This window comes from Mustela putorius, unplaced genomic scaffold, assembly GCF_011764305.1.
Source record: "Mustela putorius furo isolate JIRA1106 unplaced genomic scaffold, ASM1176430v1.1 tig00000873_pilon_pilon_pilon, whole genome shotgun sequence".
Classification (NCBI taxonomy): domain Eukaryota; kingdom Metazoa; phylum Chordata; class Mammalia; order Carnivora; family Mustelidae; genus Mustela; species Mustela putorius.
Window position 1 is genome coordinate 5,238,457 of NW_025421504.1, and position 24,310 is coordinate 5,262,766.

The 24,310-nt window shown below is 57.3% G+C and overlaps 1 protein-coding gene across 8 annotated transcripts; it reads left to right on the forward strand.

Moving 5' to 3' along the window:
• The first annotated feature begins 49 nt into the window (after positions 1–49).
• FBF1 (Fas binding factor 1) lies at positions 50–23,383 on the forward strand. Of its 8 annotated transcripts, none has more exons than XM_045085883.1 (31): positions 53–296; positions 393–456; positions 1,189–1,274; positions 1,839–1,866; positions 2,889–2,930; positions 4,574–4,667; positions 5,705–5,765; positions 6,481–6,531; positions 8,413–8,554; positions 9,012–9,089; positions 9,869–9,988; positions 10,297–10,435; positions 10,564–10,697; positions 11,418–11,517; positions 12,555–13,034; positions 14,151–14,249; positions 14,597–14,685; positions 14,855–14,913; positions 15,670–15,825; positions 15,923–16,023; positions 16,154–16,357; positions 17,003–17,110; positions 17,195–17,334; positions 17,423–17,541; positions 18,352–18,474; positions 18,568–18,753; positions 19,188–19,364; positions 19,445–19,582; positions 19,674–19,791; positions 21,207–21,316; positions 21,911–23,383. In XM_045085883.1, the coding sequence occupies exons 3-31, from the start codon at positions 1,272–1,274 to the stop codon at positions 21,992–21,994; spliced, it is 3,483 nt and encodes a 1,160-aa protein (XP_044941818.1). In that variant the 5' UTR covers positions 53–296; positions 393–456; positions 1,189–1,271; the 3' UTR covers positions 21,995–23,383. The 8 variants fall into 8 exon arrangements, with proteins under 8 accessions (XP_044941820.1, XP_044941819.1, XP_044941818.1 ...); XM_045085881.1 differs by having other exon boundaries at positions 54–296; positions 393–482; positions 16,151–16,357; XM_004748872.3 differs by having other exon boundaries at positions 54–296; positions 16,151–16,357.
• The last annotated feature ends 927 nt before the right edge of the window (positions 23,384–24,310 follow it).

Genomic DNA, 24,310 nt, shown 5'->3' on the forward strand with positions numbered 1-24,310 from the left:
CTCTGGGGCTGGGAGGGGAGGAGGCGGCGCGAGGGGTTGAGCTGGGGTGGGCGCGCGGAGGGGGTGACGCAGGGAGGGGCGCGGAGCCTCCGGACCTAGAGGGTGACCCGGAAGGATTTTTAAATGCCGGGCACGGACCTGGCTGAGCAGAGGCGATGACGCGATGGTACCCCGTGGCACTTTTGGCCTTCGCAAACTTCTGAGCGACCCCCCCGCTCTGAGAGGCTGGGTCGGAATCCCTAGGAGGTGGCAGAAGCTCTCAGATGTGGTGTGAGACAAAAACTGTGGAGTTGTAGGTCGTGTGAAAATTGCCCTTACAAAGAAAGAGAAACACAAACATTCAGAATGGCCCCTGTAAGTAATTTCAGATGAATTTTGCATTCTATTAACAGGACCTGCAACACCCGACAAACAGAGATGACCCCCTCTGACTCCTTTCTTCCGAGGCATGGGAAGGTCGGTCTTGGTGATGCTCAGGTCGGGTAAGGAGAGGGTGACAGTCTGAGGCAAACCCTTGGCTGCTAATGGATTAAGTCGGCTTTACAGTTAGCGTGAAGGGGAAATTTTCCACCGTCGGTGAAAATAGTCTCAACGAGTAAAACCAGTGCTCACATCCGCTCCTTGTGCCGAATGCACAAATGTGGCCGTGGGTGTTGCCTGGTTTTCCGTATGGGCCATGGCGCCAGGCACCCAGCTCCTTTCTGAGTGGGTACCTACCATCTCCTGCACCCTCTTTCAAGGGTAAGACTTGAGGACCGATGCACTTTATGTGAGTGATCTCCAGGCCTCCGGAAAGCTCGTTAAGTCACCCCGAGCACTTTGCTTCTCATCTAAGTAGCTCTCCCTATCAGGAATTTTTAATTTATGGAACTAGATTTTAAACCCTTGAAGGGGTAAAGTGAGAGACACTTTGATGGGCCTTGGACCCAAGCACTGTTAAAGCTACATCATTTTTTTTTTTTAAGATTTTATTTATTTATTTATTTGACCGACAGAGATCACAAGAGAGGCAGAGAGAGAGAGGAGGAAGCAGGCCTCCCGCTAAGCAGAGAGCCCCATGCGGGGGCTCGATGCCAGGACCCCGGGATCACGACCTCAGCCAAAGGCAGAGTCTTTAACCCACTGAGCCACCCAGGCGCCCCTGAAGCTACATCATTTTTAAGTAACCACTTGAATTTTCTTCATTAGGGAGAATGAGCCTGATGTGAGCAGAATTCAGATGAGCTGGACAGCGCCGTGAACAAGCTACAAGCAGCTCCCAGAGCCTTGAGATGGTAGGCAGAATGCAGGCTCTCACCCCCTGCTCCCACCCCCACAGTCTTGACTGCCTGGAGATCTTTAGGGGCTGGGTGACAAGGACCAGGATATGGTCCCTAGAGAAGAATGATGAGAGGTAGAGGTAGAATTGATATACCACACTTATTATATTCTGAACCTCTGGATAGCCAGCCGGAAGCAGTCTGTGTCCCTTGCTGGTGCTGAGAAGTCAGGGACACAGAAGAGAGGAAAACCTTCCCAGTCGTGTTACCTCTTTCCTGGGAGGGTTTGCAGGTGGCATCTGGAAATCAGGGAAGAGGAGAGACTTCTCCTCTTCTCTTCCCCCCGCCCCCTGCCATGGCGCCCACAGTGGAGTCCACAGCTGGGCTGTTTCCGTGCTCTGAAGGAGTCTATTCTCAGAGACTCTAGGAAAGTACAAAGAGCTTCTGTCTCTAAATGCCACTGGTGCTCCTTTTCCTCTGGTGACCTGGCAAAACGCACAACAATTTATTCTGTATTCTTGGTTTCAGCCACGTTCACTGTTCTGATTTTGTTAATGTGATTTGTTTTTCCAATGTTAGGCACCAAAAACCAAGAAGGGGTTGAAAGGTAAGTGGAAAAATTGGATATCACCCTTAAGGCAAAAATAATACCCCATCTTTCATCCAAAAATAACCTAGACATGTCTGTATCTCAATGTTTTGTTTTGTTTTTTTAAGATTTATTTATTTGTTTATTTATTTATCTGACAGACAGAGATCTCAAGTAGGCAGAGAGGCAGGCAGAGAGAGAGGAGGAAGCAGGCTTCCCTCTGAGCAGAGAGCCTGATGTGGGCCTCGATCCCAGGACCCTGAGATCATGACCTGAGCCGAAGGCAGAGGCTTTAACCCAGGCACCCCTGTATCTAAATGTTCTTGACATGAGTCTTGCCAGTTTCTGCCATAATTGCATAAGAAGCTTTGGTCTTCATAGGGGACTCCTTGTGCTGCCTATTGGCCCTCAGAGTAATCCAGGAATAAATAGGGGCGAGGCCCCAGGGACGCCTTGTCAGGCTCCATATCAAGAAGTATACAGTTGGCATTGAGGATGGTAAAGGCACTTCAGCTGGGTGCAAATCCTCATTTAGTACTTGTACTTTGGGTTACCCGCAGATCCCCCCCTTCGGAAAGTGGCCAAGGAGGTATGTCTCAAGACCAGTACTGGGGGAGGGGGAGGTCTCAGATGGACGGGCATGAGAACGCTATTGGCACAAAAGAGGCTTGTGTGTGCCTAGAAATCTTGGACGCTTTTCTCAAAGAAGCACATGGGGCTTTATTCAGAGTCTGGAAGATTGGCTTGTTGGCCAGTGTGTCCCGTAGAATGCAGGTTCTCCTGAAAATGCTCACCGTTACCCTTTGAGAGAGTTATTTTCCATTTCTACCCTGGGGTCCTTCGACAAGGCATTGCGATCTGTTGCTAGAGAGTTGGGAAATGTCTCATGGTTAACGCAGAGAGAGCTGGGTCCCAGTCCCAGCATCTGAATGCTCTGGTGGTAAAGAGCCTGGAATTTGGAGGAGGTCTCAAGTCAGGAGGCTTGTGAAGGACTTTCTTTCCTCCTGAAGTCGTGACGGTTCCTTTTCTCTTTGCTCTAGGCTCCATTGATGATGTCCTTGGTGACCTTTTAGGGGACGAGAGTAAGTGCTCCTTCTGCAGAATCCCTTGATTTAGTCTTTTTTTTTTTTTTTTTTAAGATCTATTATTTATTTGAGAGAAACATCAAGAGTGGGGCAGGTAGCGGAGGGATAGGCAGAGAGAGAATCCCAAGCAGACGCCCCCTCTCTGAGCGCAGAGCCTGATTCAGGGCTCAGTCTCATGACCCAGAGATCATGACCTGAACGGAAATCAGGAGTTGAACGCTTCACCAGTGGAGCCATCCAGGCGCCCCTCCTTTTTTTTTTTTAATTGAAATCTTATTCACAGAAAATTCACTCTTTTCAAGTGGACAATTTGTTGGCTTTTAGTATGTTCACAAAGTTACATAATTATCACTGCGATCTAATTTCAGAACACTTTCATCAAGAAACGCCACACCCATAAGCAGTCACTCCTGTTCTCCCTTCCCACAACCCTAGACAGCCACGTTCCCTCCCTGTTCTAGAAATACCGTACAAGACGGAATCACTCCATACATGGCTTTTGCACCTGACTTGGTTCACTCACCACGGTGCTCTCGTGGTTCACCCACGCTGAGCCGCTCCTGTCTTCATTCCTTCCTGTGGCTGGACCGTCTCCCAGTGTGTGGCTCGACCATCTGCCCATCACAGCAGGTGGACACCTGGGCGGTTTCCACATCTGGGCAGGGCTCTTAGGAGTGATGCTCTCAGGAACGTTCAAGTACACGTTTTTATGTGGCCATACATTTTCAGGTCTTTTGAGGGCATATCCTGAGTGATGGAATCATTTATATGGTAACTCTGTGGTTAACTTTTGGTGGCACCACCAGACCGTTTTCCACAGCAGTCGCACCATTTTGCTTTCCCACCGGCAGCTTGGGAAGGTTCGAGTCTCTCCACATCCCCTGCGCACTCTTGCTGATTTTCTGTCTTTTTGATCAGGCCCGCCCTCGTGTGGACAGATACAGTTGCATCTCATCCTGGGTTTTTTTTTTTTCATCTCTTTAAATTTAAATTCAACTGATTAACATCCAGAGTGTTTTTCCTTTCAGAGGTGGAGGTCAGTGACTCTCCAGTAACACCCAGTGCTCATTCCGTCACACGCGCTCCTCATGGCCCGGCACCAGCCCCCCCAACCCCCCAATCCCCCCCCACCCTTGCCTGCTCGTGGTGTCCAATTCCCCAGTGACCAATGACACTGAGCATCTTTTTCATGGGCGTATTGGCCATTTGTGTATCTTCTTTGGAGAAAGGTCTCTCCAGATCCTTTTTTAAACTTGGGTTGTGTTTTTACTATTGAGTTGGAAGAGTTTCTTACATGTTCTGGATATGGTGCATGTTCCCCTCTGCTGTACTGAGGAGCAGGGCTCCTGGGGCATGGAGAGCTCACTGGGGGCGGCCGGGCTGAGGCTCCCCCAACCTGGCCCAGAAGAACCCACGGAGCCTGGGCCTTGTGTTCCAGCCGAGAGCTCTGGGTGCTGGAAGTGGATCGTTCTTCCTGCCCTTCGTGGGGTGCAGTGGACTTGGGCTCCTTAGTGGACCCCCACTGGCATTTAGGGTGAACCTCCTGGGAGGTTTTTCTGGGAGAGCTTGGTGAGGAACTTCTAGTCCTCTTCTGACTCCAGTTCACTAACCAAATGGCATCATTTCTGTTCTCTTCGCAGTGACCCTACCTGAGGAGCCTGTTAAATTAGCTTCACGTGCCCGAGACGCCACAGGGGTGGGCCAGACGCTCCCTTCTTCCAGGGCTAGAACGAAGTAAGAGCAGGCCTGGCTTGAGTGACTATCACCCCTTCAGTCCAAGTACTGTGACCTCTTCATGCTCCCCGCTTTCCACCTGCTGTGTGCCCCGCTCCTGCTCTCCGGTGTCCCTCCCCTCCCCTCCGCCCCTTGGCCTCGAAGGAACCCGAGGAGTGGAAAGCCAGCTGACCAGGGCTCAGAAGTCCTGGCTGCCAGTCCCGCCCATAATGCTCCTTACAGTGTGATCTTGGATGATTCCCGAACCTCTCTGAGCATCAGTGTTCTCAACCCCAGAGTAAGAGAATTGGCCTAGATCCGTGCCTTTCAGGTTGTTCTTCCAAATTGCTCCGACATTTGAGAGGAAGTTTTCTGAGTGCTCTGCCCTCCGCCTTCATCTTAGCCAATGCACTTCTGTTTCTCTCCCTCTCTCTTTTTTATTTATTTATTTATTTTTTGAAGATTTTATTTACTTATTTGAAAGAGAGAGAGAGAGCACACAAGCACGGGGAGCAGCAGGCTGAGGGAGAAGCAGAACTCCCTGCCAGGCAAGGAGCCCAACGCGGGGCTCCATCCCAGAATCCTGGGATCGTGATCTGAGCCGAAGGCAGAGGCTTAACTGACTGAGCCACCCAAGAGTCTCTGTTTTTCCTCTCTTATCTGTTGTTAACACTTGTTTTTCCATCCTGTGGCTATTTTTGTTCTTTTTTTTTTTTTTTTTAAAGATTTTATTTATTTATTTGACAAAGATCACAAGTAGGCAGAGAGGCAGGCAGAGAGAGGAGGGAGCAGAGAGCCTGATGTGGGGCTTGATCCCAGGACCCTGAGATCATGACCTGAGCCGAAGGCAGAGGCTTTAACCCCCTGAGCCACCCAGGCGCCCCTATTTTTGTTCTTTTGAAGTACAGTCGATCTCCAGTGTTGAAATGGTCTCAGGTGTCCCGCATGGCGATCAGACAGGTCTGTCATCAACGCTATGCTCCCCACATGGGTTTAACAGATTGTTTTTAAAGATTTTTAAATTTATTTTATTTATCTGTCTGTCAATCTCTTCGCAGGTCCCTCCTGGAGGACTACGCCTTCAGCACCACGGCAGGCCTCACAGGACCTGACGCTGAGGTGAGCCTGGCCCACCCTGCTCCCTACCCCACCTACCCCCGACCCCAGAAGCAGTGACATGGGGATGGTGGCCGGGAGTGGCTCACACAAAGGTTTAGAAGTTTTGCGAGACATAGCAAGAGAGGGAACACAAGCAGGGGGAGTGGGAGAGGGGGAGGCAGGCCTCCCTCCGAGCAAGGAGCCAGACGTGGGGCTCGATCCCAGAACCCTGGGAGCTGAAGGCAGATGCTTAATAACTGAGCCACCCAGGTGCCCCGCCAGTGTGTTCTTAAAATAATACCCAAGGGCTGCCAAGTGGACTCAAATATGAACCCAACGGGCTTTTCCTTCCTCCCAGTGGGATGAGCTGGGAAGTGGGGCTCCCAGGAAGTGTCGGAGTCTCGGGTGTTGCCCCTTATAAGTGTGCTTCCCCCAGTAAGCTGCCCGGCTGCCCGGTTGCATAGTTGGGAAGTGGCATAGCCACGGCCTGTCGTGGAAGGGTTCTTTCCACTGAGGAGGGACGGAAAGTGGCAGCGCTTTCTGGGTCTCCACACGTGGGTAGGTTTGACGTCTGGGGACACTTCAGTCCCAGCAGAAGGCAGGACCTCCTGCCAGTGCCCTGTTGGCAGGGCTCTGCCGCTGCTCAGCCCTCAGCCGTCGCAGAAGCAAGGGAACAAGGAGCCAGAGCTTCACTGGGCCTCAGCTAACATGTGTCCTTGCCCTCCCGCGGACTTAGGTGTCCGACGTCTCAGAGGCGGACCCACAGACTTTGCTCCAGACGATGAAGGTACAGAACCAGCTTGCACACTTCTGGGAGTGGGAGCGGGCGGTAGGAATGTCCTGTGCCAAGCCTTCCCTGTCCCTCGCATGCTTCCCTTTACAATCTGTGTTCCCGAGCCCTTCCTAGTTGAGAGACCAGCTCATCCATGAGCTGCTGCCCTTCATGTCCTTCTGGATAGAAGTCCATATTCCTGGTGCCTGGAGATTCATGCCCTGGGAGCCATGGTCATGCACCAGGCTCCAAGTGCAGTGGGCTGGCTCCCATTCAGAGACACAACTGCACGGAGGGAAAAGAAGGAGAGACTATCTCCTCTAAGGCTGCTGCTTTTTTGTTTTGTTTTTTTTAAGACTTTATTTATTGGGGCGCCTGGGTGGCTCAGTGGGTTAAGCCTCTGTCTTCGGCTCAGGTCATGATCTCAGGGTCCTGGGATCAAGCCCTGCATCGGGCTCTCTGCTCAGTGGGGAGCCTGCTTCCCTTCCTCTCTCTGACTGTCTCTCTGACTGTCTCTCTGCCTGCTTGTGATCGCTATCTGTCAAATAAACAAATAAAATCTTTTTTTTTTTTTAGAAAAAAAAGATTTTATTTGTTTATTTGACAGCAATCACAAGTAGGCCGGGTGGAAGGGAAGCAGGCTCCCCGCTGAGCAGAGAGCCCCATGCAGGGTTCGATCTCATGACCCCAGCTGGGATCATGACCTGAGCCGAAGGTAGAGGCTTAACTCACTAAGCCACCCAGGCACCCCTCTAAGGCTGCTTCTTAATTGTTCCCTGTGTTTCTCTCCACATCTTCTGCCAAGGCCCCCTCAGTCTAGCTGTGCGCTCATGGGATCAAGCCCAAAGCTAAGCTTGGGAATGGAATTTTAAGACATAAATTCTGTAGAGTTTATAAGGTAATCCCCCAGGGCTCAGGTGGCCTACCCAGGGTCTGAAACCTTAAGTCGCCTTGACTTCGCCTGTCCTGCTGGCCAGCAGCACCCTCCCGCCTGACCTCATGCTGCTCGTCCCTCTTGTTAACTCTTGGTCCCAGGCCGAGGCTGAGCGCTTGCTTTCAGCCTTGGGTGGAGGGCGTGGGAAGGGAGCGCTAAAGAATTGGAGTCTGTTCCCTTCTTGGCTCCATATTCAGCCTTTTTAACCTCATCTTGAAATCACTCTTCCCCCAGGGCCTGCCTGTCGGCCCCCCTGGCCGCAGCCCTCCAGTCCTCTGAGCTGCTGGTGGTGACTTCAGGTCTCCCCCTCCAGACCCATGAGCTGGGCCCGCACCCCCCAGCTCGCTTGGCCCCCCCATCGTCCAGGTTTCTTTCCCAACTCCCCTTTTTCCTGCATAGTTTCCCCTTTCCCCTGTGTTCGTCACACCTCTGCCCCGGGGGTGCCAAGCGCCCTCCCAGATGGAAGTCCTCGTCCCCTCGTGAGGGTCAACATTTGGCAAGTCTGTGCAGGGGAGGGTGGTGGCGGGAGGCCCTGACAGCCTTCCTCTGCTGGCCGGGTGCCTGGCCCTTTGTCACGGCCCAGCGGCAGTCCCTCTGGGAGTCTTCAGTTCTGGGGTCCTGCTGTCTTGTTCCCACTGTGAAGAGAGCCCCCCACACACACTTACTAAGCCCATGTGAGAAGCTGTGGGGACCGGGTGTTGGTGACCCTGCTCGGAAGTGGCGTGGAGGTGCCACCCGAGTCTGGGCTCTTCTGCGACAGAGCCGGCGGGGACCTTGTGCTTCGGCCCGGCCTCTCGCCTGTTCTGCAAGCCAGTCAGGGTCAGTTCCCCACACCAGGTCCCCACTTGTCCCCCATGGACTATGGAAGCCGGATCACCACGAGGCCATTCGGAACACAGGGGCATTCAGCACCGCCTAGCTGAGCATCGCTCAGGAGTCCTCCCTCCCTCCCGCTTTTCCAGGACCTGGACGACATGGATGCCGATCTCTTAGGTCTGAAGAAGTCTAACCTGGCCTCTAGCAAAAAAGCTGCAAAGGGTCCTGGGAAAGAAGAGCTGCCCAGTCAGCCCAAACCTGCCAGCATAGTGACAGCCAGTGAGAAAGGTGCGTGGGAGAGAGCTCCTTGAATCGAGGGACGCTCTGGGGACCGGGAAGGTACTCAGAAGGGAGCTCTCATTCCTGTGGGTTTTCTCTCTCTGTGGTCGGGGAGGGGACAGCTTCCTCCCTCCCTAGTGTGATTCCAGGCCCTCTGAGTTCAACATGGCAGCTCCCAGAGAAACCATCTGAGTTCAGCTGGGGAATGTGGTGAGAGCCTGTGTACCTCCCAAGTCCATGACTGTTTGGGGTGACATGTGATTGGGGGACAGGAGGTGGCTCCAGACCACGTTTCCCTGGCAGAAGCCTGTTTGAGAACTAGGGAGGTGTCCTCTGCACGGCCGTGAGCACTCATCCCCCCAGGCAGACGGGCGCGCCGTCCCGGGGTCCTTCTGTCATGGTGTGACAGGACCTTGGCTGGGAGAGGCCGAAGCTTATGACGTTGCCTTCTGTTTGCTTCTTACAGGAGATGCTGTTCCCGCCAAGAAGCCCCCTCCCTCTACCAGCAGCTTTGGGCATCAGTACAGAAAGTTTTCCTTCGAAGGTATGGTAGGCCCTGCGGTCACGCTTCTGGGACACTTTGGTTTTGAGAGTGGAGGATCCTGGGAATGCTCACTCGGTTCCTGGGGTCAGGTTGCCTTGTGTGTCAGAGGAGGAGCAGACCGCGCGGGCCACTGGTTCAGCTCCTCAGGAATTCAGGGAGGGATTGATGGTGTTGTGTTGGGTGGAGGAGATTTGGGTCACTTATTTGCAAGACTTTGAAGCCAGATATCAACCTGATGGTTTTATAAAGCATAAGAAGAGTTCCCCTTCCTTTTTTTTTTTCTTTTTTAAGATTTTATTTATTTATTTGACAGAGAAAGAGACCACAAGTAGGCAGAGAGGCAGGCAGAGAGAGAGAAAGGGAAGCAGGCTCCCTGCTGTGCAGAGAGCCCGATGTGGGGCTCGATCCCAGAATCCTGGGATCATGATCTGAGCCGAAGGCAGAGGCTTTAACCCACTGAGCCACCCAGGCGCCCTCCCTTCCTTTTCTAAATGCATGAATGTTTTACTTCACTTCTGATGCCTGGGGGACGTTTCCAGAAGGCTGCACAGACAACAGAGTCTGGGGGCTCCCAGGCAGGCCCAGGGCTGCTCCCCAGCTCCCTGTCTCCTTGCCAAGGCTGATGTGTGTCCTCTGGGTACCGAGTGGCCTGTTCGTGTATTAGAGCAGCTAGAAACCTCCCCTAGAGTGATAGCCGCCCCCCCAACCAACATGGTTTAGGGCTTGTTTTCCTGAACAAAGCACGCAGTCTGACCTGTGCTTTCCCTTCTGGCTGTGAGACTTGGAAGACCCATTGGCAGGACTGCTCTCTGACGATGAGGAAGGAATCACCAAGAAGTCCCCTGAGACCGAGAGTAAAATGGCTTCCGAAAAGAGCCCGGCCCCAGTCAGAGATCAAGGTTAGTATGGGCTTGTGCTTGTCCTGGGCAGAGGCAGTTGGCCCAACCAGAGACCCCACCAGGCCGGGACCACAGGTCTCAGATCCTGGACCAAGAGATTAGCAGTGTCTCTGAACAAGGGGGTGGGGTGTGGGAGCCTTGGGGTGGTGGGGGGAGTCAGATCCCGCATGCAGACCAGACACGTGCACTGCTTGCGGCCACACCCAGAGGTCCAGGTCGCAGAGAAGCACCCCCCTCAACCCCTTCAGACACCATAGTTGAGGGCACGATGGGCTGTGGGCACCTGTGCGCTGCGTTCTGTCCTCTAGGTCCATCTATCCCGCTCACTCCTGGGGACACCCCGATCCAAAAGAAAGAAGAAGTGCTGTTTGATGAAGAAGATGATGTTGTGGCTACCCTGGGGTTTGGAGACAGCCCCATAGCAGAGAGGAGGCGGACGGGCGACCAGTAAGGGTCCTTAGGAGCGGGGAACCCCAGTGCATACAGCTGCCTGGGGCCCGCTAGAAGGCGGGCACGGCACAGGGCCCCCGGCGCCCCCCGCGTTCACGTGTACCAGCGTGTGTCCCGTCCCGCAGGGAAGCGCCCCGTCCTGCTCGCTCCAGGCTGGATGAGCTGCTGGGTCGGGGCACTGCCACCAAACTCCTGGCCCGTCCAGGCACTGGGGAGCACAGGGAATTCAAGCTGGACAAGAAGTACCAGAGGCCCCAGGGTGAGGACGCTTGCGGGGCAGGGGCAGTGAGGTGGGGGGGGGGGGCTCCTAGACCACGCTCGTACTGCAGCCTGTAATGAGAAACCGCGTGTATCACGACACATGTTGTCGTAACCGGGGCAAGAGTCACGGGACGATCACTGCCGTGTTCAGTGTTCTGTTTTTTCATTTTTGCACTAGCAGATGTGTAAATACATTGGTTGCGACTCACGGAATTGTTTTCTTGACCTGCCGATAAGTAGCAGCCCACAGTTTGGAAAAGATCGCTCTAGACCAGTGTTTCTCCAAATGTCGGCCTGGGGCAGGACCCCACCGGTACCTTTTTCACAGGTGATGCCCGGTGTGCAGGATCCTGAGGCCTCGAGCTCACACCCTGCCTCCCCTATGGCAGCTTCACCCCTACACACTTGCTGACATATCACGCTAGCCACTCGGTCTTTTTATTTATTTATTTATTTTAAGATTTTATTTATTTGACAGACAGAGATCACAGGTAGGCAGAGAGGCAAACAGAGAGGGGGAAGCAGGCTCCCTGCTGAGCAGAGAGCCTGATGCGGGGCTCGATCCCAGGACCCCGAGATCATGACCTGAGCCGAAGGCAGAGGCTTTAACCCACTGAGCCACCCAGGTGCCCCGCCACTCAGTCTTTTCAAACAGAGCTCTGCAGCCGCAAAAGCGCCAAATTCCCTTGCTCAAGATCATACGCTTCTTCATTTCTAGACAAGGAAGATTCCTGGGGCGATGAGGACTTCACCTTTGGGGCCTATCAGCCCACCGTGGGCTCCGGCGAGGGCCGCCAGTCCCGCCGGCAGTCGGTCAGGTAAGCAGGGCCTGAAGAGAGCCTGGCAGGTGCCCACCAGGAAGGAGGAGGGGCCCCAGCCTCCCCCATCCCGCCAACAGTCCTACTGGGGACCCAGGTGTACGAGGCCCAGGGGTGGCTGTCTGCGGGTGCTGAAGCAGGGGGTGGTCTGCCTGGTCCTGCCCATCCAGGCCCATTTCCTTCCGGCCTCCTTGAAAGGAAAAGGAGGAAGTGCCCCCCGCACCACCTGGAACCCTTAAAGCCGTAAACAGCTGAGGTCAGCCGACCTCACTGAAGGTGGTTCAGTCCCAGGGTAGGGAGACCGTGAACTTTAGTGGCCTCTCCTGCCCGCCACCTGCTCCCCCAGAACAGCCGTGGGGTCCACTGTGATGCCTGGCTGCAGGCGCATCCCTGTCCGTAGCAAAACTTCCAGTTAGTGGATAGAATTTTCAGAATCTGGAGTTTTTCTCCCGGGATACATTTTCAGTCTTCTATTTGGAAATAATCTCAAACTGACTGAGGAGGCGTAAGCGGCCACGTGTGTCAATGCCACGCTGTGTTGGCTTCGCCAGCCACTTCCGAGCTAGATAACCCTACACACGAATTGACATTTCTCCCACTTCCAGTACATTCTTAGACCTCAGAACACGCTGCCAGGGGCTGTAATGCTTCTAGGCAGTGGCCAAATAAACGGACACAGACGTTATTGTTGGGAAAACCTAAACCACTTGCTCTAGCTCATTGTTCTCTGGACGTGCCCATGGTGGTCCTTCGGTGCTGTTTGCTAGGGGTGGACTTGTCCCCTGTTCACGTGGTAGAATTCAAGATGTCTGCGTTTGATGGCGTTCTACCCGCAGCGCTCAGCTGGCCACTGCGCCTGAGCTGGCGTGGGCACTGTGCTCGCTGGGCGGCGGCTGGCTGCACGGAGCCCCAGGGAACCTCTCACTCCTTCATGTGGGCCATGGAGTCAGCCCGGAGCCACAGAGGGAAGGGCTGGTCAGGGGGCTCTTAGGATGGCTGCTTGCCCTGTCTTAGACCCCCTCCTCTCTGTCTTGAAGTAGGTTCTTAGCAGAAGGTGGTGCAGACACCAAGGGGGAACCAGGCTCCATGCAGAGCGTGCCAGCGGCCTCCAGCCCCACGCACCCCAGGAAGGGAGGAGCCGACTGGTTGGGCCTCAAGGATGCCGACCTGCTCCCCTCCTCTCCCGTCAGAGAGCCTCAGAGGGGAGGCTCTGCACTCTCCACTCCTTCCATGCCCCCTTCCAAGAGCCAGCACTCGGCCCCAAGCCGGCACTCTGCCCCAGCTGGACTGCCCTCCTCCTCTGTGGGGCCAAAGCCACCCACGGAGGGTGCGGGTTTCCCTGCCAAAGCCAGCCAGGCTTCCCAGCTGGGAGCGTCTGAGGAGAGGGAGGAAGAGGATTGGCTGAGCCACGCCTTGTCCCGGAAGAAGTCGCAAGGTCTGGCCAGGGAGGAGCACACGGAGGCCTCCAGAGGCCAGAAGAACCTGGTGGGGGCAGTAGGAAGTCCCCCTTCCAGCAGGTACAGGCTTGGCCTCTATTTAAGGGAGGGAAGGCCGGGTAGGGGTGTGGGGGGCCAACCTTGCCCGTCTTGGTGCCTCAGTCAGGAGTGCCGGCCTGCGCCGCCTCTTAACTGTGCCTCTTCACCTCTCCGGACACTACAGAGAGAGCTCCCCATCCTTGCCCCGGTGCAGACATGAGGGGATCGGAGGCGGGGGGCTGTTGACACTCCTACCCTGACTGCCGTGTGCACAAGGGCTGACTTGATCAGGTGGGGACAGAGGGTAACCTGATGTGACGAAGGCGCAGCCATCCTGGTGCCTCTGAGCAAGGGCCCTGCCCACGGTGCCCTTGGGGTCCCAAAAAATCCTGTGTCCAAATTATTGGGGCCTCTGCTGGCCTGAGCTAAGGGACATGACATGTGTTCGTGCTTTGGGGGAGTCCCAGAGAAGACAGTGGGTAAGGGGCGACTCCTGGGAAAAGCCACCAAGTGGCAGTCCTGTGGGGCAGGACAGTGAGTGACCTCTCGGAGCAAGAGGGCAAGACTGGGATCGTCTGGAGGAAGTGGCAAGATGCCGTGTGGCCCGAGCGAGGAAGAGGTGAAGTAGGCAATTGTGTGACAGGCCGGGGACGTAACCCAGCCCCAGGGCTGAGGTCAAGGAGGAGAGTAGCTTTGACCTCCATCTGAAACCGAGGGAAAAGCTTCCCTTTGGCCCTGAGAGCCAACCAAGGTGGGCGGGAACCACAGACAGCAGAAGAGAGGAGTCCAAAGGGAGCTGGACCTGGCCAGAGAGTAAGCAGAGCCCCGGTCTAACTCAACAAAACCATGTGCGCCAGAATAAGGCCTTGAACTTGAACTTAACTCTGGTGTCTGCAAGGTGTGGATTGTTTTTCCTTAGACTGTCAACAGATGGTCCTTGCCATCCACTGTGTCCTAGCAGGCTCTGCCATCAGGAAGGGGTCGTGGAAGCCCAGGGGCTCAGACTCAGGAGGAGAATTCCTAAGATGGATGATGGAATAGGAGAGGCGCTGAGGGGACAAATGGCCAGCAGCTTCATACTCTGGCCTTGTCCCGGCCCAGCCATGTCCAGCCTAACGGAACCTTCTGCCACCTTTGCTGTAACATTTACTTCCTCAGCCAGCCTGTTCCCAGCACTCAGGTGTTTGAGCAAGCAGCCGCTGGAGGGCCCTTGGGAACAGCGGCACAGAAGCTACCAACAAGGCCTGCCGCCTCCGGGTATGTCCCAGGGGCCGGGGCGGGTGAGAGGCTGGGTTGGGCCTGCATGGGCCTCCGTCCTTAGAGATGAGGGGCAGCCATGCTGGGCTCCGACTCAGCGCATCTGACATATGGTATTTGACACCTTGAATGGGGCCTACCCACCGAGGGGACCTGAAGCCAGCCCCGTCTCCTTTATGCGACCAAGTCCTCATTCTCAGTAAATGGCCAGCCACCAGGCCTTTCCAGTCAGCTCTCTGAACCTATTCCTTCACAGCCCACGCCAACCCTCTCCTGGCCTCCCTGTGTTCTACACAGCAGGCTGCTCATCTTGCCACCACTGCCCCCCGCAATCTCTGTGTCCTCAGGTCCCCTGTGACGTGGAACCAGACTGCCTTGACCCTCCCTGGAGGTGACCCAGAGAGGGGGACAGCTCTCGGAGACCTCTGCAGCACTGGTTGGTTTTCTGCTTTGTTTGTGCTTCCCCTCTGTCGGGGGAAGAGGTGCTGAACTTCCTTTGGGGTCTGGGAAGACAAATAGGGCCGGACTCCCGAAGTCACAGGGACACATGTGACCTCCCGGCCTTGGGAGGGCCTCCTGCTCACTTCTCTGCTGCTCATTTTCAGAGCCCGCAGCTTGTGTCCCCAGCTCCGAGGAACACCCAGGGCCCCCTGTGCCCATCCAGGTAGGCAGGGCGGACACACAGGAATAGGCCTCAGGCCCACAGAGCCACCCTCCGGTGCTCAGAGGCAACGGCCATGGTTTGAGCCGATGGCCTGCAGGGAGTTGCATGTCAGCGGGTCTGATGCCCCCCGCCAGCGCTTCCCTCACCCTCTAGCCTCGCCACTGTCAGACAGATGTGGCCGCTACTTTGCCAACTCCGGGAGGGAGGTAGAGGTTGGCATCTGTACGGGGGCAGCCAGGAATCCCCCAATCAGAAAGCAGGGCCGCGGGTGTCCTGTTGTTCCGTCTAGAAAGCGGCCTCTATGGCTGCTGCCTCCCCCTGCTGTGCCGCCTGTTCCCCAGGCGTGGGAGGCAGTCACCTCTGGGCCTGGCCGGGAGGAGACCCCAGAGACCAAGCCCCAGGAACCCAGCAGCACCTTTGGAGGTGGTGGGCAGCGGGCAGCCTGCAGGAAGTCCAGAGGCGCCCAACATCTGGACACGCGGCCTGGCCAAAGGAAGCTTCTGTCACAGCTGAGATGCTGCTGGGGCTCAGCTGCTGCTCTAAGAATCTGGAACACCTGCTGGGGAGCATGTGCTGAGGGAGGACGGGACGGACAACGACCGCACAACTCCAAGGCCTCATCCTCGGCCTCCTTGTGTCACATCTCGGTCCCCATCTGCGGCCACAGATCAGGAGCAGGGCCTGGGAGGGCCGGAGGTAGCTGCGCTCCGCTGAGTCCCTGTGCCCTACCTGGACCATCTTCCCCCTCTCCTCCAGCCCCTGCTCCCCGAGTCCCTGGCGCAGAGCCTGTTGCCGGGCTCAGAATATCAGAGGCAGCTCCTGGCCGCACAGGTGCAGCTGCGGGGCAGCACCGCCGAGCTCCAGGCCGACCTTCTGCAGAGCCAGGCCCGGCTGGCGGAGCTAGAAGCCCAGGTGAAGGACGGAGGAGCTCCGGGCTGCGGGGGGCAAGGCTATGCGACCTGGAGGGTGGCCCAGGGAGCCCACCTCCCCACCCTCCCGCCCTCTCCAGGTGCGGAAGCTGGAGCTGGAGCGGGCCCAGCAGCGGCTGTTGCTGGAGAGCCTGCAGCAGCAGCACCAGGCCGACCTGGAGCTCATCGAGAATGCTCACAGGTGCCCACCGCTCCTCCCGCCCGGGCTTCCCCAGCCTCGGGGCCGGCCCTAGCCGATGTGCCCGGAGCGGCTCTTCGGCTGTCCGCCCTCACCCTCTGAGCCCCATGGCTGTGTGTTTTGTTGGCAGAAGCCGTGTGAAGGTGCTAGAAACTTCGTACCAGCAACGGGATGAGCGGCTGCGGCGGGAGCAAGAGGAGCTGTCGGCCCGCTATCTGTCACAGTGCCAAGAAGCCGAGCAGGCCCGCGCGGAGCTCACAGCCCAGCACCAGCGGCGCTTGGCGGCTGCCATGCAAGAGAAGGACCAGGAGATGGAGCGGCTCCGGGAGCTGCAGCGGTGAGGGCGAGGCCCCGGGGGTACAGGCAGAGCCCGGCTGTCTTTGAGGACAGCCAGAGGAAGTCTGAGACCCTGAGCTGTGGCTGAGCAGCAGAGGCGCGACCCCTTCCCTTCCACGTGAGGACCGAGGCCAGGCACACTGGCCCAGTGCCCCCTTTGGGTGGAGGGCCCAGCCCTCCTCCAGCAGCCGGATGGGCACCCCTGCAGGGCCCCACCCAGCTCAGCACAGGGCCAGGCCCTCGCCTGCTAGCGCCCGAGTCTGGTGACGGACAGACTGTGGAAGAGGTTCACACTCCTGGGCCCGGCGTGTCCGTCCAGGCGCCCGTCTGGATGAGAACAAAACCAAGAAAGGGCACATAAAGGAGCCGGTCGGTGGGCAGAGCAGGCTGTTCCCTACTTCTCAGACTGGCCGGACGGGAAAAGGCTACCTACACACCGACGTCAAGTGTCCTTTGCTAAGTCACAGAAGGAGTCTCCCCATTGGAATGCCTGTGGCATGCAGGTCCCAACACGCACAAGGATGGGGAGCCAGGGAAGCAGAGGCAGTGCCTGGAGGAGGACGAGAAGGAAGGACCTCGCGAGCACTGACTGCCGAGCCCGCTGGCGTAGCTCAGCGCCCGTGCTCACTGCCTCCCCTCCCCTCAGGGCCTCCATCCTGGAGATGCGCCGTGACCACGAGGAGCAGCTGCAGCGGCTGAAGCTGCTGAAGGACCGAGAGATCGACGCGGTCACCAGCGCCACCTCCCACACACGGTATGGGCGCCGTCCGGGCCCCACCGGCTCAAGTCACAGGGCTGGGCCCCCGAGGCCAGACTGACCCAGTCCCCACGGCCCCAGGTCCCTGAACGGCATCATCGAGCAGATGGAGAAGTTCTCCAGCAGCCTGCACGAGCTGTCCTCCCGCGTGGAGGCCTCGCACCTCACCACCGCCCAGGAGCGGGAGCTGGGGCTCCGGCAGCGGGACCAGCAGCTCCGAGGTACCAGGTGGACCATGGGCTCCCCACTCCCTGCACCTCCATCCCACTGGGACAGTGGGCGGGCCCTGAGCGCCCCGTGGCCCCCCAGCGCTGCAGGAGAGGCTGGGCCAGCAGCAGCGGGACATGGAAGAGGAGAGGAGCCGGCTCCAGGAGATCATCGGGAAGATGGAGGCGCGCCTGAATGAGCAGAGCCGGCTGCTGGAGCAGGTGCGCGCCCTCCTGCCGGCGGGGCCTGTCTCCCCGGCACCCCAGGGATGCCCCCCGCGCTCCCCTTCCCGCCTTTCCTGCCCAGGCCCGTCACATTCCTCCATCCACTGAAGCCTGTGCCCCCTGGGCTCTAAGAGATGCATTTTTGAACTCCTGCATATCCTTTCCTTCATGCTGGGTTATAACGTGATATATTATGCTGAAAAAATTAAAATGCAGTTAGCAAATAGAAGAGAATTTAAATTACCCACTGGCCAGAGATGGCCACCGAGGCGCTCCTGTCTCTCCCCTAGACTTATCAGCATGAGATAACAGGTGTGTTTGTGTTGTGAGTCCTACGTGTTCAGTTCTTCCTCTGGTGACTTAATCCCCTGCCCGGGCCAGGCACAGTCAAGTTTCTAAGCTCATGCTAGCATGGCCCCTAGTCCCTGGCATACACCGTTTCACACCTGCCCTTGGGGTGGACGGGAGATGGGCAGGCAGAGTGCCACAGCTGGCATTTTGGGGACCAGGGCTGTGGCTGCTCTTCAGCCCTGTGGGGCGGCCCAGTGCTTCTCGGCGGTAGCGCGGAGCTCCTAGGCCTTGGTGTAGCTCACCAAGGGCCGGGCTTTCAGCCCCAGCAGCTGGGCCCTGGGAGCCCGGCTCGGCACCTGTCCTCCTGCACCTCTCTCTAGAGGTGTTTGGGGCATAGTGTGGGAGAGGCGGAGGCGGGGGTGGTTTGCACAGCTCCCTGGGGCGCAGTCAGGCCGGACAGGGGGGCGGGCGGAGCGTCCAGGGAACGTGTGCTCTCAGCACTCACCTGGCCCCCAGGAGCGATGGCGGGTGAATGCAGAGCAGTCCCGGGTGGAGTCCATGCAGCGTGCTCTAGAAGAACAGAGGAAGGTCATGGTCCAGCAGATCTCCATGGAACGGGAGGAGCTGGAGAAAGCCAAGGTGAGTGCAACCACGCCGGGTACAGCGGTGTAGCGGTGACCCCTGCCACAAGCCTAAGGACGCTCACCCCGTGCCCGGGCCCCCTCGTGCCAGAGCGCCTTGCTGGAGGAGCAGAAGTCCGTCATGCACAAGTGTGGGGAGGAGCGGCGGCGCCTCGCGGCCGAGTGGGCCGAGTTCTATGCCCAGCAGAAGCTGAGTAAGGAGCGGGCCGAGCGTGAGGCGGAGAGGGCGCTGCAGGCAGACGCGCAGCGGGAGGGCACCCTCGTCACCCTGGCCAAGGTAGACCGCAAACCTCCAGGGCAGCCGAGAGCTCAGCAGCCCTGCCCTTCCTTCCCCGGCCCCCACTGCTCCTCTCTGGGGATGCATTCCGCCTAGCAGAGTGCCTGGAGATAACAGGAGCGTAGAAATGAAAACAATAATCTCGTAATAACAGCTTCCTTTGATTGCCCTCCGTGCTTTATACACGTTCTCGCATTCAGTCGTCATCACGTTCCCCTTAGATATTCTAAAGCAAGGAGGCTGGGGTTCAGACGAGTTGAGCCCCGGGGTGAGAGGCAGCCCCGAGGCTTGGCCCCAGACCTCTCTGACCTGTCCTGGGACTCCCTTGCCCCACCGCCTCCCCCAGAGTCAGGGTGGATTGGAGCCGCGGAGGAGGGGGGTGGGGGGAGTTTGCCCCGGAGGGGGGCACGGAGCCAAGGCCTTGCTGTCTCCAGGAGCAAGCCGAGCTAAAGATCAGGGCCAGTGAGCTCCGCGCCAAGGAAGATCAGCTGGCGGCCGAGAGGGAGGCTGTGGAGCGGGAGCGCCAGGAGCTGAGGCTGGAGAAGGAGAGGATCAGTGCCGCCGCCCTGCGCACCAGGCTCCGCGCCGAGGAAGTGGAGAGCATGAGCCAGGTGCCTGGCGGCTGGGCTGGCGGGGGGTGCCCGCGCAGCCCCCCACAGCCCCCGCCGCTGACCCCGGGGCCTTCCCGCAGGTGGCTTCGGAGAAGCTGGAGGAGGGGCAGCGGGCGCTGCGCGAGGCCCGGCAGGTGCAGCAGGAGCAACAGGCTCGGCTGCAGCTCGTCCAGGAGCAGCACGAGCGGCTGTGGCAGCAGGAGCAGCGCGTGCACCAGGCAAGCCACCCCCCAGCTCCGGCCAGCCCCTCCACCCCCTCCCACCTCCCGCCCTCACAGCCACGTCCTTCTCTCTCCGGGTCGGGGACAGGAGCATCTGAGTCTGGCCCAGCAGAGGCTGCGGCTGGACCATGTCCGACAGGACCTGCCCTCCAGCCCCTCGATGCTGCTCCCCAGGACCCAGGGCCCGGCAGCCTCCTGCCTGAGTGGTGAGTGCTTCCAAAGGATGGGCCGCCGGCTGGGCCGGCCGCGGGGGGCCAGTGCCCAGAGCAGCTTCCCTCCACTGGAGGTCGGGGCCTGTTCAAGTCCTCTCGCCAGTCCCTGGTTACACAAGCAACACGTTTGTTAGGGAAAACTAAGAGATAAGAGAGAGGAAAGCTGCTTTATAAAAAGTTACTCTCAACCTCATTCTTTTTTTTTTTTTTTTTAAGATTTTATTTATTTATTTGTCAGAGAGAGAGAGAGTGAGCAAGAGCGAGCACAGGCAGACAGAGTGGAAGGCAGAGGCAGAGGGAGAAGCAGGCTCCCTGCAGAGCAAGGAGCCCGATGTGGGACTCGATCCCAGGACGCTGGGATCATGACCTGAGCCGAAGGCAGCTGCCCAACCAACTGAGCCACCCAGGCGTCCCTCAACCTCATTCTTTAACGTTTTGGGGCACAGCATTCTACACTGTGTGTGTTTTAAAAAGAAATCAAGATCATCTTCGTTGTTTTCTACCTTGATTTCTTTCATTCAGAAACATGCACAAGCAACATGTTTTCCTATCAGTGATTAAACATTTAACCATAATTCTTTTTTTTTTTTTTAAGATTTTATTTATTCATTTGACAGACCACAAGTAGGCAGAGAGGCAGGCAGAGAGAGAGAGGAAAGAGGAAAGCAGGCTCCCTGCTGAGCGGAGAGCCCAATGTGGGGCTTGATCCCAAGACTCTGGGATCATGACCTGAGCAGAAGGCAGAGGCTTTAACCCCCTGAGCCACCCAGGCACCTGACATTTGACCATAATTCTTGATCAGCATCGTTGTCCGTTATGTTCTGTGTTTTTATTGATTCCCTACTGAGTGGGTATTTTTGTCACTAAGATCAACACCTCAATGGAAGTGTTTGTATATATATATCTCTCTCTCTCTCTACACCTTTGCCTGATTATTTCCCTGATTAGTTCTCTCTACACTTTTGCCTGATTATTGCTGGGAAAATACCTAGCATTGGACTTGCCAGGTAGGATCCCATGAGCATCTTTCTTTTTGTTTTTGTTTTGTTTTAACGATTTTATTTATCCATTTGACAGAGAAAGACACAGTGAGAGAGGGAACACAAGCAGGGGGAGTGGGAGAGGGGGAAGCAGGCTTCCCGCCCAGCAGGGAGCCCGATGTGGGGCTCGGAGCTCGATCCTACTACTCTGGGATCATGACCTGAGCTGCAGGCACTTAACAACTAAGCCACCCAGGTGCCGCCCATGAGCATTTTCAAAGGCTTTTGAGAGTCGGTGGAAGTGCCCAGAAGGTTAGCCCGGCTGCTGCCACCACAATGGCGAAAGGCTCCAGGGGTCAAGCTGTGGCTGTTCTGCTGTCTCCGCTACGCCGCCACCCCTGACCTCCTCCTCCGCCCCGACCTTTGCAGCCTTTGTGGCTCCTGCTCCCACCACGTCCCAGTGCGGCCGACCCCCCACCAGCCTGGGCCCCTCGCACCTCCACGCCAAGTTGGTGCTGCTGAGGCACACAGCTGAGCAGGTAAGTGTCCTGAGTAGCAGGCGGCCCCAGCCTGAGCTGCCCACTGCCCCCTGGGGCCCAGGGCTCCTCTCTTCCCACTGGTGGGAGGCAGGAAGGAGCCCAGTCTGGCTGCAGGGAGGGCTGAGCACCCCCTACCCCGGAATAATGGGCCGAATGCCCACCAAGCATGTCTAAGACGCGTGCTCCAGGCCTGGCTCTGTGGGAAGCACCTGCACCATCTTGGTGGAGCCTCCCAGTAACCCTGTGATCGGAATGATAGGAGAGGTCACTTACGGAGCATTCCCTGGGTGCCAGGCTCCGTGCTGAAAGCTGTTTGTGCAGTACGAGCCCCTACCCATCCCCCGGGCCCCAGTCCTATAGGCGGGTGATGTTATTATCCCCGGTTTAGAGACAGGCTTACAGAGGTGAAGTCATGTGCTGACAAGGGGCCTCACCATGGCTGTGTCTCACTTCTGTGCCCCCACCACCCCCACTGCATCCCAGAGCCAGGGAGCAAGTGGCCCTCAGTCCTGCGAGCCAGCATCCCTTTTCCCAGAAGGGGGTGCAGGAGGGATCCGGGGAGGGGGGGCACTGCTTACCCAGTTCTGCTTTCAGGACCGTGACTTCTTGGAGAATGAGCAGTTCTTCCTGGAGACCCTGAAGAAAGCCTCCTACAATATGACATCCCATTCAGCCTGAAGGGCGCCGCTGGCTGCTCAGCGGAGGCCTCCAACCCCGGAAAGCTCTCCCCCAACAGCCGCCCTGGCTGCCGACTCTGAGGAGGGAGCGCCCACAGCCTGATTACAGCTTCTTCTGGGGACAGGGTGCGAGCACATCCAGCCTCTAGGGCCTGAGGACCAGTGGCCTCTGGGGAGATGTGATGCCAAGGGTGCCCCATGACCCAGCCAGCCACAGCCTCGGTTCTCCTCCCCCGGGCCTCCAGCTCAGATCCAAGGGCTCACTGGGCTCTGTGGGCCACCCCCCCCCCATCCTCAGCAGGCAGGTGGCTGGGAGATGTTTTCTCCTGGGCCTCTTCTGAGGCAGGGGAGTGTTTTTGAGAGACACCACGGGCAGGCTCTTGGCCTCCCTGTCTGAGCAGTCAGCTGAGACAGCACGGACTTGCCTCCCTAACTGGGACATAGAGTCAGAGCGCATGTTTTGAGGCGCCTTCTATCCTCCTGACCGAGGAGGCGAGTGGGGTCACAGAGGAGGCAGGGAGGGCACGTTCCCAGCCAGGTGTTACCTCGCAGCCTTGTGCTCTCAGGTTGGCTGGCAGAAAGTCCCCGCCTCCTTCCAAGCTGCCCGACTCACTGACCAGCCCTCACAAACTCTGGCCTGTCATTTCTTGTAACGAGGGCTTCCCAGAGGCAGGGCTGGGCGTGACAGTGGGGTAGGTGAGGGACCAGTAGAGAGGCCTCTCTCCTGTCCACCTGCTACAAAGCCAGAGCAGCTGGGGCCAAAGACAAGGGAGCCCCTGCTGCAGCTGGGGTGGGGGGTGGAGAGCCCCGAGGACCCCCATGGGGCCTTACCCAGACTGCTGCCCCTTGGGAGGGCGCCTCTGCCCTTCTCCCTGCGGGGGTGCCGGGAGAGGGGCGGCGGCTTGGCAACTGTCTCAGCAAACTCGAGGATGGATGGATTCCACTAACAGAACCATGGTCACTCCTGAAGCGGCTTCCCTCGGCCAGCGACTGGTTACCTTCCCCTGGAGGACAAAGGGCAGAGCAGGACGAGGCTGAGGGGTACCAGCAGGCTATGTTTGTCTCTCTGCTCCTTCAGAACCGCTTTCAGAAGGATCTTCATTTACCAGCAATTTCCAGCCTTCGTCTTGGACCCATTAAATTGGTGTATTCTTAGCGACTGCGTTGTTAGAACTTGCCGGGACTCCTGAGAGTTTATGCTTATTTCTTAGACGGGTTCCCTTATAGCACCGTTACTGCTGTGAAGCTGTCTGGTGCTGGGACCTTCTGGAATCGCTGCACTGACTTCTGTCCTACCTCACACATGAAGGGACAGAGGCTTGGGGAGATTAAATCGCCTGCCCAAGGTGACAGTAAATAGCAGGGCCTCTTCTTGGAGGCAGATTCCAAAGCCCCAGTGTCTCAGCCATCTCATTTCGCTGCCTCCTTCCAGAAGACCATGCTGCACACCGAGCTCTTGTGGGGCACGAGATCTCCAAGCTGCTGCTTGGGGTGGTGCCTCCACCGGGGAGGGAAGCATCAGTGTCCCCTTGGAAACGTCATGAAGCTGGGAATTCGGCTTTGTCTCTCCACAGACACCTAGAGGAGTTGCCCCTGTGTGAAGAGCTGCAGGGCTGTAAGCATGGGCACAGCTGGCAGGAGCTGACATTGACTGAGTCCCCTGACAGAGGGGACACCGGGCAAGGAGACCCACAGGGGCGGGCTTGGCCTTCAAGACAAAGAGAAATGAGCGTAGAATTAGGAAGCCAGTCTGTATGGCCTCGTTTACCTTCAGGGCAGCGGGTACGCACTCACTCTTAAACGGTGAGCCTCTATTTGCACTTTAGAAACCGCATCCAGGCTGGGGACACACTGGAGGGGGCAGGTGAGAAGGCTGCTTGCAGGGGAGACGGAGGACAGCACTCCTGGGGGTGGCAGTCAGGCGTCATGAAAACGTGACCCCACAGGACCTGATGTCTAGCATGGAGGGTCAGGAAGGAAGCGGTTGGAGGGGGACCCCCCAGATTTCTGGCTTGGACCACTGGGTGGTGTCACTGGATGAGACAGCCAAGTAGAGACGGGTCACCGCCCTTTGTTGTAATGATACTTAGTGCCTCTGACTGCTCCGTGTCCCTGCCCCTGGCATTAAGGTGTGGGAGGTAGCTTACTTCTCTTTCCATCAATTTTTACCCCAGCCCACAGACTAGAGGGCTACACAGTTGTGTAGCTGCTGCTCCTTCTCCCTTCAAAGTTATAAACTGCAGGAGGTCATAACATGCTTAACCCATTTTGCTGTAGACATAAGTACAGGTGTTAAGTGACAATGAGAAAAGACACG